General features: G+C 40.0%; 2 protein-coding genes and 1 long non-coding RNA gene across 3 annotated transcripts; all 3 read left to right on the forward strand.

The window, feature by feature from the left end:
- Positions 1 to 436: 436 nt before the first annotated feature.
- On the forward strand, positions 437 to 1,537 carry LOC308378874. Its single transcript, XR_013968984.1, has 3 exons — positions 437 to 755; positions 1,061 to 1,159; positions 1,423 to 1,537. It is a non-coding gene; the product is annotated as an uncharacterized lncRNA (long non-coding RNA).
- A 253-nt stretch (positions 1,538 to 1,790) lies between these two features.
- Positions 1,791 to 7,721, forward strand: LOC308379157 (nuclear body protein SP140-like protein; the record flags this gene model as incomplete). Its single annotated transcript, XM_080856213.1, has 10 exons — positions 1,791 to 1,840; positions 2,474 to 2,513; positions 2,636 to 2,824; positions 4,322 to 4,525; positions 4,790 to 4,929; positions 5,371 to 5,433; positions 5,680 to 5,804; positions 6,248 to 6,356; positions 7,304 to 7,370; positions 7,693 to 7,721. The coding sequence occupies exons 2-10, from the start codon at positions 2,486 to 2,488 to the stop codon at positions 7,719 to 7,721; spliced, it is 954 nt and encodes a 317-aa protein (XP_080712339.1). The 5' UTR covers positions 1,791 to 1,840; positions 2,474 to 2,485.
- A 5,079-nt stretch (positions 7,722 to 12,800) lies between these two features.
- LOC308378931 (uncharacterized protein) lies at positions 12,801 to 13,654 on the forward strand (the record flags this gene model as incomplete). The annotated part of the gene is made up of 2 exons (XM_080855957.1): positions 12,801 to 12,812; positions 13,180 to 13,654. Exon 2 carries the CDS (start codon positions 13,181 to 13,183, stop codon positions 13,652 to 13,654), a length of 474 nt encoding a protein of 157 aa, XP_080712083.1. The 5' UTR covers positions 12,801 to 12,812; position 13,180.
- Positions 13,655 to 14,761: the final 1,107 nt, after the last annotated feature.

Below are 14,761 nucleotides of genomic sequence, written 5' to 3' on the forward strand. Positions count from 1 at the left end.
CATAGCGGTTTGAGCTCCGAGTTAATGTAACCAATTTGAAACGGTAGATACCATTGTGTCCAGCCTTCAAGTTTTAATGTTTGTTATGCGCTGCAATGCACCTCCGGGAGTTACAATTAAGTAACGAGACTAAGGGTATGAGGAAATGCGATCCGAGGTCAGAATCATTCTCTGTGGGGGTACCGGGGTTGGGAAGAGTGCTGTGGGCAACAAAATTCTGGGCAGCAAGCAGTTTGTCTGTGGAACAAGACCTCATCCAATCACGCAAGTGTGTGAAACAGGTACGACTGTAATCCGCGGGAGGAAAATCACGGTCATTGATACACCTAGCACCGAGGAACCTGAGCTGGAAGCTGAATTTCAGCGTTTCGTAAACTTATCGGAGTCACCAACCGAAATCTTTCTTCTCGTCACCCCACTGGGCTGTCATGGAGGCAAACCCTTAAGAGTGCTAAATACTCTACAGACAGTCTTGTCACGACACGATGTTGATGATTTTACCATAGTGTTGTTTACTGGAGGAGATCGGCTCGAAGAGCTTAGTCAAAAGCATGAGGGGGACGATGAACTCAAAACATTATTAGGACGCTGTGGCAATAGGCAGCACACATTCAACAATGAAGTCGACGATCAGGCGGAAGTACTGCAGCTTCTGGTCACAATCAACAGGTTGCTGCATAAGAGCAGAAGCGGCCACTCAAATAATGAAGCAAACAAAGCGAATTCGAAGAAAAGGAGTGTTGAAGAGGCAGAAGGTTGGTATTGATCCCTGTGCTATGATATCAAGCTTATAGAAACCTGACGTGGTCAAACTAACATTGCGCTCAGTGTGATTTGGGAACATATCGCGTGTAGTTTATCCAGACGTGTAGTCTAGCATTACATTATAGATTTGCAATTCGTGTTTACTGTTGACACCACTGCTGCTGACCTTTACAGACTAGCAACTGTGTGCGTGGAGGGACAGTGACTGGATAGCATTTTGTTTGCAAACATTTTTTCTTTTTTATTAAATTGTATTTTTTTTTCCATCCTCTTTCTCTTTTTTCCTAAACCTTAGAGGAGGAAGAAATCTGGAACTGGCCAGAATACAAGGAGCAGCTTCCAGTTGCGTGTGGGAATAAGAAGGGTGTGCTTCACAGGGATATGATGGCTAAAGGTATGACTGTCAGTGCCTTGTTTTTATAAACAGTTCTGAAACCCCATGCTTATGATGTTACCCATGAATAATTGTACAGTAGTGGCACAAGAAGGAACATTTGATCCTTCCAACTGTATAACCAAACTGTACCATCCTGTTTTCTCCTCTGACTGTTTCCAGGCCACCGGTCGCAGGATTTGATTAATTTCGCCTAAGCAGATTGTCGTATTGTGTCACATGTTTCACTTCCCTTCTTTAACAAGCAACATCTCTCATTCTAGGCGAGAAGTGCATTGAAGTCCAGGGTACCTGGTTTACGCCGGCAAAATTTGAGGTGTTTGCTGGGAAGGGGACTAGCAAGAAATGGAAGACAAGCATCCGCTGCCAAGGTGTCCCCCTGTCACAACTAATTCTGGTAATGTCAACGAGGAAACATGGAATAAATAATAATTAAAAATACTTAAAGTAGAAAAATAAAATTGTGATAACTTTTCATTGAGCTATTTTGTTGAGAGTTAAGATGAGTCTTGCTGGACTACTGGGAACTATGGAAGTCATGTGCATTTTTGCATATTCCTGTAAAATAAATGTTGATACTATTTGAACATTGACAATAAGGTCAATCTCCTCTTTTTCCTATAGGATGGCCATTTGACATGGTCTTCTTTCACAAAAAAAGAAGGTCTAAATGGAGATCAGGTAAGACGCAAAGTTACACCTTTAAAGCCTGTTCACTTTATCCGTTTTCTTTGTAATAAAAATAACATTTAATAATTGTTAGGTAAAAATTCACATAAAAATGTGTATCTCTTTATTCAATAAGCATATCGGGCTCACTCCCATTGAGAGAGAAGCCAAATTAAACACATCTCACGAGGTTTATAGGTTGAAGTTGGCGTGACCCTGACTCCAACGCACTGGTAGAGATAATCACACAAACTAGTTTAAGCACACATACAAAGCTAGACCGGTCAACAGTTAAGAAACAAACTCATGTGATTACTACACATACATACTTGATTTTTGTCAGAGTTGTACATTTCTCTTTAATTAAATAATTAATGAATGAATTAATAAATAATAATTATTATTATAATAATAATAATAATAATAAAAAACAACTTTTGATTCTTTCTAAAATGTTCTCAACTTTTTGTTTCTTCCTCATGTGCAATTTTTTTGAGATAGTACGATAGTCTGCATAGATATGTTAATTCACTGGAGCTGGTGCGGTAACTTTTTTCTATACAGCCTTTTTAAACAATTTTTTCACACCCAAATTCCATGTGTCAGCCGTTCTGATGTATGTGTCTGCGCTTTCTTCCCCTTCAGGACGAATTTCCTATGTGGGCCCCTGATGGCTCCCTTATCGGTTAGTATTCATTCTTAAGACTATGAACTTGGAAATAAGTGTGCTACAAGAGCTACGAGTTTAATAATAATAATAAAAAAAAAACGTTTTTTTTTAAAAAATACTTTGTCATATGCCTTTAGAATCCGATGATTTCCAGCTCATACTTGGAGTGGAAGGAGAACTCCAAGATGGAATACCAAAAGAGAAGCCGCTGGTTGAAAATGCCACGATAGATGACGTAAAAATGTCCACACCCCAGGAAACTTTGCTTACAGCCACTTGTAGAAAGGTGGAAAGGACTGCCCAGAAGAAATACTCACCTATGTCAGGTGTGTGTATGTTTAAAGTTATACTGGTTGGGTTTTCTCTAGCTGTTGGTAGCACTGGTACAGAGAAACCACCGTGCATGGTCTCGGGGAGTCGTACGCCTAATGTTTGTGATTTGAAGATTAGCTACACCAAGAGGAATTAACGGCGATGCAAGTAGGCTGAACGATTTGTGTATCAATCATTGTGTTCTTGTGCACGCGTTGCTAATTGTGTAGGCCTATTATTGCCATAACTTCATGGTCAATGTAGCTATCATTGGCAATTATATGAGAAGTTATCACCCGATTGACTTCAAGGTAAATTAACAGTACGGAGGGTGTTATATAAATATTTGTGTTGCAGCTGCAACTAATTCCTTCAAATCTTAAAGCTGCTGTTTCGATGAGAGGCAGACAACCGAGTGCGATGAGCTGAAGTTTATGTAAATCTCGCAGACTTCCAGCCCATTGGAGAGGGGGTCCATGGAGCATCTAGGCTTAACACTCAGTGCACTGATTTTTTTATACACTACAATTCCTGTTGTATTAACACTTATCAAAGTAAAGCCAATCAGAATATTCTGCTTACTTGTTGCCGGGAAATATGGTGGCTGTGTGCACCCTGTTTACGGCTCTTAGGAAGGTTTCACCTGTCCTTGACTCTCCGCATCCCTATGCCAAGACCCCTCTAAGAATACTCAACTGTCCTTGACAGCCTGCACCTGCAGATACAAACTGCACGTAGGCCCTCTCTGCCTGACCTCACCTGACACTCGTCTCTGCACCTAGGCCTTCTCTCCCTGACCTTACATGACACTCATTTTCAGCAAAGTTTCTCCATGTAAACCACACCACATCAAAACCATTATATTTTTCTATAATTTGGTTTGCAGCACTGACAGGTATTCACTGTTTAGTCAGAGTAATTAAGTGTATACTCATTGAAGTACAGGCACCAAGAGATAAGGATTAGTTTGAGGATTGAAAAAACTTAAAGCTGTACCCAAATTATTTGAGACTCCTCCGTGACACGTTCAAACGTTGTAGCCAAGACCTGGATGATTCAGTAATTCTTTGTTAAAGCAGTGGGTGGTGGAAATTAGAAAATGGAAAAAGTGTGTGATGTCTTAGTAAGTATGCATTGTCAATATATTGATTTATCTTTAGTTTTGTTCAGCATATTATTGCTGATTTATTGATTCTAATACATTTCAAGAAATTCAATTCTCAAGAAGTTAATCCGTAGGCGCACCTTCCGTAGGGAGGTTTACCTGGAAGATGTATATGCTAATCCAACCATTTTAAGGTTTTCTTCTACCCAGCATAATAATTTGTCTGCTGTATTTGGTGGTAGAAAAATGAAATGAGATGAACATGAAATATCTCTCTGAAATATTTTACTGTCATTCTTTTCAGTCTGTCAGTTGAGTGAAACACAACCTTAACTATTTTCACTGCTGCTGTGCAAGCAGTCCATCAGGGAAATGGCATATTCATATTCATGTAATGTTCCTTCAGAGTCTCGCGCAGATTCAAAAGTCAAAGGCAAAAAGGACGATGCAAGTCACAGAAACAAAGGCAGAACGTCCTCACTGAAGGAGGAGGTATTCAATGAAACTGGCACCAAGGAAAGCTTAGACATGGCCCTCTTTCAGGACAGTCAGTTGCCTGTCACCTGTGGAGCTATGAAAGGAAATCTTCAGAAGAATCGTTTTTCCTCAGGTAATTGCCTTTATAAGTGTTTGTCTACTCTAGACGTAAATTGATAGACATCTGAAAAGATGTTGCTAATAATAGATTTAATTTAGAGTTTCTTTCTGTATCTATGTGAATGATGGACAGTTTGTTTGAACTGACCAACCAAAAGTGCAACATAAGTTCGTTTTAGATCTTGGATCAGGAAATATTTTGATGTTCCATCAGACAACTGCACATGTTCTTGTAGAAATCAGAAACACACAAAGAGTATTTCTTTGCCTTTCCCAGGGTCAACTGGCAAATGCATAAGGACGGAGGGTTGCTGGTTGACCCCCGAGAAGTTTGTGCAAGAGGGAGCTGGCCTCAAGAGCAGGAAATGGAGACGGGATATCCAGTGCCACGGCAAGCCCCTCGCCATCCTTATTGAGGTAAACATGGGGTGGGGGTCAGAGAGCTAACATGGGCTGGGGGTCAGAGAGCTAGCATGGGGTGGGGGTCAGAGAGCTAGCATGGCGTGGGGGTCAGAGAGCTAACATGGGCTGGGGGTCAGAGAGCTAGCATGGGGTGAGGGTCAGAGAGCTGGCATGGGCTGGGGGTCAGAGAGCTAGCATGGGGTGGGGGTCAGAGAGCTAGCATGGGGTGGGGGTCAGAGAGCTAGCATGGGGTGGGGCTCAGAGAGCTATGGAGTCATGTTGGTCAGTGAGTGTTTAGCATCTTAGTTGTTTGTAGTAGTCAGACAGTAATACTCAAAAATAATAGTATTTATTAATAGTATTTTAATCATGTTTGCATGGATACAATGCAGTATTGCAATATGCATGCATGCTAAAAAATCATGTTTGTTGTGTTTGTTTTAATCCTGACTATAGAAGGGAATCCTGAATCTTCATTCTCTGTTCTGTGAGTGTGAAGTTTGCAAGTCCGAAGACCCTGTAAGTGAAGCTTAACATTACCATCACTCAGCATACATGGTAGTACTCCCTATGTGGCTTTTTACACTTCCCTCTTAACCTTTGGCTGTGCATTCAAGTCAAGGGTGCCTTGTCCACTTACATAGTCCAATGAATATGGCTGTGGTCGCAGGAAATGAAGCAGTTAGTGATCGATTTCTTACCATCTCTGTGCCTGCTATTGTACCTAACTGAGTGCCCCCCCCCCACACACTCTTCCATGTATAGGCAGACCAGAACAACGATGACAACTGCTTCATCTGCAGTCAGGATACAGAGTTGGTGTGCTGTGATGGCTGTCCTCGTTCTTTTCACCACGATTGTCACCTACCCTCACTTAGTCAGAACCTCGGGTGAGTCCACTAGTCCTGTGCCCTGGTGCTTTTGTCACTGATCAGTGGTCTGTCTGGTTTCTGTCTGGGCCACATCCTGTACTCTGCTTAACTGTCTGGCTGCTTACTCATATTGTCTCTGTTGTGGTAATGATGTAGTGAGTGTGGATGTTGGACAAGTTCACAGTGCATAATTGCAATTTATATTTTCAAATTTTAAATTCACAGCGTAATCGGCGTAACTGACTTAACTTACATTGAAATACAAGGCACCAAGATAGGATGATCAGTTTGATAATGAAAAAGCCTTTTTATTAATGTACAAACATTGTAGCACAACAGCCTCTATGATTTATTAACTCTTTGTTAAAGCCTCACCTGGTTCCTACAGCAAGTTGTACGAAAAGATGGATACATTTGGCCCCATGTCTATGTCTTTCCGTAAACCATGTCACCGCCCACAGAGACCGGTGGATGTGTACCTTCTGCATAGTAGAGAAGTCCAAAAAGGTCTGCCATCGCACAATGACTCTGGAGGAAGCCCTGGGCAGCGCCATCTTGCCCAACATGCTGGTGAGGAAGCTGACTAACATCTCTGAGCACAATCACATACTGTGCATCCATGTTTCATTTGTCTGATTCTTTTAATTTCTTTTAAATTTATTTCAGTTTGAATTTTTACTATTACTTTATTGTAGTCTGAAGATAAGTGCTGAAGCACTGCCTCATGCATAGATTACTAGATTAGATCCATCTTTATCGTTACTGCACAGGTACACCAGCCAGTGAAATGCACCATCGTGCTGTGGTGAGAGTAGGTATGTTAGCGTCATTGATTTTATGTAGTGTGGCTCTTGTCTGTCGTATTTACTGGCTTTGTACCTGTACAATAACAATACAGATGAATAGAATATCCTAATGTATGAATGGGGGGGTGTTTCAGCACTCATCTGACTATAATGAAGCAATCGTAATTATACAAACTGAAATAAAATGAATAAGACAAATAAAACATGGACGGACAGGATGTGATCCATGAACAGGCCATTGTGCGTGTGCAGCATTATAAATATCTCGGCACTGAAATTGGTGACAAGCTGATCCTTGAGCTTCAGGTGGATGCTGTGTGCTAGTGCGGGTCACTTCTAAAAAACAGATGTAGATCGCAGGGTATCGTGGCACTGTGCAGCCAAATTGCAGACATGATCCTGAATGACCTGACCCAGCCAATTCATCCCCACCCCTTTTAATGACTAAGTTGTTTCAGTCCGGCCACATGTATAGTTTGCCAACATGCAGCACAACCAGTTTCAAAAACCCATAAATCCTGGCTGCCTCTGTCCTTCTAAATAATTGAATGTGATTGTTATGCTAGCCAAATGGGTTTGTTTATGTTGTGTTTATTGTCCATTTATTAGTGTTCATCCAATGTTTGAGTGGATACTGGTGTACTGCTACTACTGTACTACAAATTGCCCCTTAGGGACACTAAAGATCTCCATGATCCTTGCTATTTACAGCTGTGCCAGTATCTACTGCTGTATCTGCTGAAAGAAGACGAGCAGCTTGTGTTTATGCAGGACCCTTGTCTCACTGTAAGTTTCCTATGCCCTTTAAGACTTCTGACTTGGGTTACTGTGTGTGTGTGTGTGTGTGTGTGTGTGTGTGTGTGTGTGTGTGTGTTTGTCGTTCGATACAAAGCGACTTCCAAAAAGATAAGTACATGTCATTACCTACAAAAAGATGGGAAAGGCTTATTTAAAAAAACCAAAATACGTAAATCACGTCTTTGTGATGGTTACATCCTTTTAGACCTGTTTCAGCAAACTGCTAAATATTTCTTTATACATTTTGATGTTCAGATATTTATGTTAAACCATGAATCAAAACAAGTCCTTGTCTGTTCCAGTTGGTCCACTATGCTGCGGTCATCAGTAAGCCCATGTGGATAGACAAGATCATCAAGAAGCTGCGGGGAGAGTACAGCACGGTGGGACAGTTTGTCGCTGACGTGCAGCTTATCTTCGACAACTGCACCACATTCAATAAGGTGTGTGTGTTGTGTCTGTGTGTGTGGGCGGGGGGGGGGTTGGGGGATCGTAGGGGCATCGTAGGGGCAACCTGGAAGTCTTCACCCAAGCTAGATCTGTAGAACCAAACTGACCATTTTCAGGGCTCAGGTCATAGCGCACTAAACACCACCTAATGCTGTCATCCTACAATTCTTAATGTCAGATAAATTGTTATTTACTTGCAACCATCTTAAAGTATATTTATATTTGTTTTAACTTCCTCCTGTTCTCTTTCCCATGTTCCCCACAGAATAATGAGTATGGGAAAATGGGAGCCAGACTGAAGGATTTGTTTGAGAAGAAGTTCAGATATGTCTTCAGCATTAAATAGCTGCGCTCCTCACTGAGCTCCTGGCAGGATGGTCTCGTTGGAACTAGAGGGGTGCAGAGGTGGTTACTCCTCAACATATGGCCTTGCACCATTATCTATGATGCCAAAAACTGCACTGAAGGCTTGTTTGCTACTCAGGTACACATAGCTACATTTGGTTACTCAGCTATGAGAATCAAAGGGACCGTGTGCATGAAGCCCTTGGCAGTGCATAACTGTTACCAGACTGACTGTGAGTTGTGCTTACGACTGATACACTGGCTAGTGTGGATATACACGTAGAAGTGTACTGTCTGCTGTTGGAAAAAAAACTTGATGATTTTAGATTGTTCGCATTATGAAGCTTAGTTTATATATTGTAAAAACCAAAATTGCAATGCTGTGGTTGACCTGTGGTAGTCACTTAGATTCTTACAGTATGGAATATTTTATCTATCTGATGGATTAGTAAATAAATGTTCAGCCTCTTTAAAGAAATCTTAAATGCAATCTTGAAAAGAACCCATGTTTACCCATAGTTAGGGACATTAGTTACATGATTGCAATGATGAAAAGTTTCAACACATTCGTTTTTTAAATCTAACTTGCAGAGGGTTTTTGATGGCTTTTTAATTGCAAATGGAATCTGAAGATGGAACAAATTACCAGTGCAAATAATAATAAACGCAAGTATTTTATAAAACGGTATCTTTATCTTCGTTTTCTATTAACGCCTCAGAGTTGTTTAAAAGGAAAAGAGATGCATGGGCCAATTGGAAAACAATATAATAATACAGGAATGATGAAATACTGTGTTCAGGGATGACGTTCTCTTGTACAGAATCAGCTGACCAGTTTGAATTCCCCTTTGCAACAACACCGATAGGTTTCGGTTTCCTCTGAACCTTCTTCAGTGACTAAAGACTTTAGTTGTCATCTACGTATGAAACATTTTTCTGCATGTTGCGTTCTGTAAAGGGAGCCCTTTGAGCTCTTACCCTTACATAAATCAGGCCAAATGACTGTAGTCAATAGGCTATTGAATGCGTAATTACAGTGAGTAGCGTGCTGTAGAATAATGTAGGCTACGCAAAATTCACAAAAACAAAGCTTCGGGAATGGAAACCGAAAGTAATGGGTGATGAAAAGAAATGAAATGTTGATTTCACCGGGGGATGGGTCATCAGCTGTATAAAGCAGCGTTCAGAATGCTGCTGGTTCTGCAGAATTGTCAGTCATCTGGCGATCAAGCAACTCCTTCATCAACGATCGACATCAGTGACCTACAAACTTACTAACGACTAAATAAGGTAACGTGACAATATAATTAATCTAATTTGCAGCTTTTTGAAGGTCTATATAATGCTGATATATTACGGAGCTCCTGCCCGGATAAGGTTTATTAAATATCTTAAGAATACCAATACATTTGCTATGATGAATCAATTTATGTAACTTGTTTTATCACTATGGTTTGATGTTAATAATTAGGCTGGTATTTATTAATATAAATAAACTAATAAGCAGCTTTTTGAAGGTCTATATAATGGTGATGTATTACGGAGCTCCTGCCCGTATATGTTTTTTTTTTTTTTTCAATATCTTAAGCATAGGCTACTAGCCTGGATACCAGCCTGAACTCCGCCCACAAAATTTTTGGTCTGGAGATTCAGTCTGGAGTCGAGTTAGTTGGGAGGGTTTAAACGGCCCCGAAAAGTGATCTGACCATTCAAATTGTAAGGGCGGGCTTTATACGTTGATGGACAAATTTAGATAGAATACCGGTATACATCGAACAAAGATGGCGCCGTCTCGGAAGCTTAGTGGGACATATTTTATATGATTTAAGCTATCTACACGACTTTTATATGTCTACATTGACTCGGTTAGTTGTGTATACGCAAAACGAGTGTTGCCCAGGATTATGGGTCTTAACCCTTAGAACTCAGAGCGTTTTTTGTGATTTTTTGTATATCGGCTTTAAACACATGTGGGAGGCCTTCAGAGAGGTCCACTACTATGTATCTTATATCATTTTTCTCAGCAGAACCTAAGCAATATGATAATGTAGGGTGTGTTGTATTTTAACCAACTATATGAAAATGTCAGGGCAATGATCATGAAAAAAATGTGAGGTCCGATTCAGATTTTTTTAAATAAATGAGTATAGACAATGTCAAATATACAGATTAAAGAGTTTTTATTGCCTAAATCTGTAAACACATTTGTTCTGAAACAAATTAAGTCACTGTCTTTGAAATAAACCTCACCAAAATGTATACATGGTCATATAGCAGCAGTCTGTTGTAGGCGTTTTTGGGAGGCTTCATAAGTAACCCATGAGATATGAAGGTTGTCACATACCCTTACACAGAAATGCAAGGTTATTTACAGATGGAAAAGATAAATGAACACTTATTTCATAAAAATCTAATTGAAATGTGCAATATAATTCTCAAAAATAAATAAATATGTTAATTTAACAACAATCTATTATAGGCGTTTTTTATATTTTTCATAAATAACCCATGAGAGATGATGGCTGTCACACACCCTTACACATAAATCCCAGGTTATTTACAGATTAAAAGCATACATTAACACTTTTGAAAAACAAATCTCATTAGAATGTGCAATATAATACCAAAAACAGATAAATATTCTCATATAAAAGCAACCTGTAATAGGCGTTTTCAGAATATGTCATAAGTAACCCATGAGGTATGAGGGTGTCACACACCCTAACACATAAGTGCAAGGTTATTTACAGATTGAAAGGATAAATGGTCCAGAGGAAGGAGCCTTTCTTTTCCTCCTTAGTGGTGGTTGGGCTTCAGACTGGTCACCTCTACAATACACACAAAGAAAAAAAAAAACAGTCATTTCCTGTACATGTAAAGCAACAAAATTGGGTGTGCGCTTTCAGCATCTGGCTGTCCAACACTGTTCATATGCAAATATTTGACCACTTTAGGAGTGGCATCATATATACACCTGTGTGCGTATGTATTGTGTAAAATAACTATTATAGCATCATATCCAACCATGCAGTGACAATGAAACTTTTCCTCAAAAACGTTATCAACAATACAGTTCATATTAGGCCCATCATTTCAAGTTATATCAGTGCAAGCATACACCCAACAACAATGCTGGAGTGTCTGCACTATCCAAAACACTGCTACAATACAGATGAAATGTTCAGGAAGGGGAGTGAAGACTGGACACACACACACACACACACACAGTAGCCTTCATTTGGTTCAGTAAATTAGGCATGGCTACTACAGTAGTAGGCTATAGCTTTCACGTCAACAACGGACTGCTCAACATCTGAAATCATTTCAGACAGCCCACAAAACATAACCCCTAACACTAAACGAGGTAAAAGCAAGTAACCAAAACGGTTTATCATAAGCTTATTAGTTACACATCATCATGTAGGCCTACGTTTGCAAAACTACGACTGTCACCACTTGTCACTCGGTATGTCTGCCTGTCAAGCCTTGAATCTGTCACTTCTACTTACAAATGCGACTCGCGGGAGATGCTATACTTCAGGCAGATGGGATTTGCTTTTCATATAAGGGTTACACTCGGATGTCACTGTATGTTTATACTAAATTGAAATTGTCAAAACTTTCCCGCTATTTCGCCATCTATTTCGCTATCAAACGTATAACAAACTTACCTCAGACCAGACGAAGCAGCAGCAGCAGCAGGAGGAGGAGGCGGGATGTTCTCGTCTTCACTGCTCTCACTAAAACTTGACTCGGCGTCAACTTCTTCCTCGGCCTGGATGTCGTCCCACATAGACAAAACATCTTCCACGCTAAAAGCTTTACGTCCACGATTCATTTTCAATATTGTTTTGAGTGGATTAATGAATGAGTGGAGAGTTGATGGGTGGATAATGATAATGATATACAGCAGCCAGGACCAATACAAGCGACAAAGCTATGCTAACCGCGCCCTCTTTTGCCGCCTACTTCACTAGTCAGGAAACTCCTGCTCTGATCTACAAAAGTGTTTCCTGTGGATTGTCCACTTCCTGGATATGGTACATGTACTATCCTACAGTAATACAGATCAGTGGTCTGTCATATGAATGAATGGCGTCGTTTGTTTTGGTTTGTCCACGCTGTTTCATGTGGCAATAAAATGACATCTGTAGCTTTTCGCTGCCGCGAATTCAAGTCATAACATTCTAACAACATTCCGGTCGTGGTATTGTTTATGTTTTGTTTAAATAATGATAGTTTTATTTCTACTGCACCTAACCACACATACATTGAATCAAAATGAAGCCTGAAGTGTACTCTGTTGAAATATTCAAGAATGACTTCCTGATTAGGCGTTGCCTTTTAAACAAACGTATCAGAGTGACGTCAGTCACATTTTGACGCGTCGGCGCGTCAATTGAGTTCTAAGGGTTAACTGAAGCACTCTAGAGCATTATTGATAGGTTATGCTAACGCGTAGAAAAAAAGAACATTCAAACGAATGGTAGCTTCTAGCCTTGAGTGCTAATTAAGTAACGTCTCAACAGATATGACAGCGCATTCATTTTGAAAGAGGAACAGAGAAAGGCGATCAAGGCATTTGTCGATTGAAAAGATGTTTTTGCCGTCCTTCCTACGGGATCAGGTAAAAGTTTAATCTATCAGATGGAAATACTACGTTGCTCTGATTGGTTCTAGGTATCCAATTCAGCGAAGAGGAATTTTCTTTCCTGGTTCGTTGAAACACGCCCCATAATCACAGCCCAATAGTCCGGTCTCAGACTCATATTCTGACTAGAATTATGAGTATGACATCGTCAGGCTAATAGGCTACCAATAAGTTTGCAATGATGAATCAATTTATTTAACTTGTTGTATCACTATGGTTTGATGTTAATAAGTAGCCCAGTTGATGTAAAGACTATGCAAGATGATGACATTACTTTTGTCACTTGACTGAAACGGTATTGTTGTATCCTACTGAAGTGTATTTTGTACCTCTTGCTTCTCAGAATGGATATTCAAATCAAATTCCTGAACGGACATACGTACCCCCTGGCGGTTAACTCAAGTATAACCGTTGGAGATTTAAAGAAACGCATCCAGCAGCTGAGCGGCGATGCACCTGCACGACAGAGACTCTCAAATGGAAACGGGATCAACTTCAGCAATGATTCCAGCACCCTCGGTGACCTTGGCTTGCAGTCTGGTTCCTCTCTCATGGTTCTGGTAACGGATCCCCCGCCTATTCAGCATATTCAGGTGTTCCTAAAGAACGTCGATGGTCGGACTTCCACTTATAACGTGATGCCAGGTGAAACTGTCACTGCTTTCAAAAGCAAGGTCCACAGAAGGGAGAAAGTTCCAGTGGACCAGCAAAGACTGATTTACAATGGCAAGCAGCTTGATGATGGTCGAAAACTGGAAGACTACGGCATTGGATCTGAGAGCACCATTTTTCTCACACTCCGTCTCAGAGGAGGTTAATTTGAAAATTAAACTGAGGATTATTTAATTCTATTTAACGCAATATTTTCTTTTCACTTTAATGATTAACATAATTGTTAGATAAGCCTAAGATGAAAAGTTCCATAATGCAAGCTCATTCTACTTCTGGACTTAAACTTTACTTTTGTTTTCTGTGTTTACAGCGAGGCCTAGTATGTTATTGTGGACACCAGTGTAATCAGTGCATAAAATCAATATGCTTGCATAAACATATTAAATGGTTTAGGCATGTTATGTGACATTCAACTGAATGAAAGACCAACTATGGTGAGGCAGAAAGTCTCAAATAAAACCAATTACCACTAATGAAAAAGGTTGTATGCTTTTTGAATCTGTATAGTGTTTTTTTAAGTTAAAGCAGCACCGAGCAAAGACGAAACCCGTTCATAATTTAGGTCTTTCCAATTATCCACAGGGATAAATAACTATTATTGGGGCAATTCCATTGAGTCAGTTGAATCTTTAACTTTACATTTGAATATCACAAGGCACAAGCATGATTCAAATGGAGCAGGCTTATATATGCAGACACATTTTACAGGCTACAAGACGCTTCAGGAAAATAATACTAGGGCATTTTTACAACACACTGACTGTTAATCACTATCCCATAGACATTAACATAAGAGGGGACACAATACACTCCAAGTTAGAACACTAAAATATAAATATTAGACATAAGATTCTATGCATAGAACACTGGGAGTGCATCATATGACAAGCACACATGGATATTCAGGCAGTCATACACACATCACTCCCACTACTTGCCACATTGTAATAGGCAGAGCCTATAGGCCTAATTTACTGTCGATGTCACTGTTGTGGAACAGTGATTGTTAAAAATGGATTAGGATCACTGCACTCCATCAAGTCAGAAATAACAATGCTTTTTGATATCTTCTTGCTGCTCACAGTGGATCTACAAATCAAATTCCTGAATGACAATACATACAAATATATGAAATGTATTTCAAACCTGGTGCTCTACATATGATAACATTTTAGATGGTGTAGAGAAACTCATGCTGTAGCCTAATGGATTTTAGGTTTCTTTGGTAACTTTGACTTAGTCTCAGGGTATAA

This window comes from Sprattus sprattus (assembly GCF_963457725.1).
Source record: "Sprattus sprattus genome assembly, chromosome: 18".
NCBI classification, from domain to species: domain Eukaryota; kingdom Metazoa; phylum Chordata; class Actinopteri; order Clupeiformes; family Clupeidae; genus Sprattus; species Sprattus sprattus.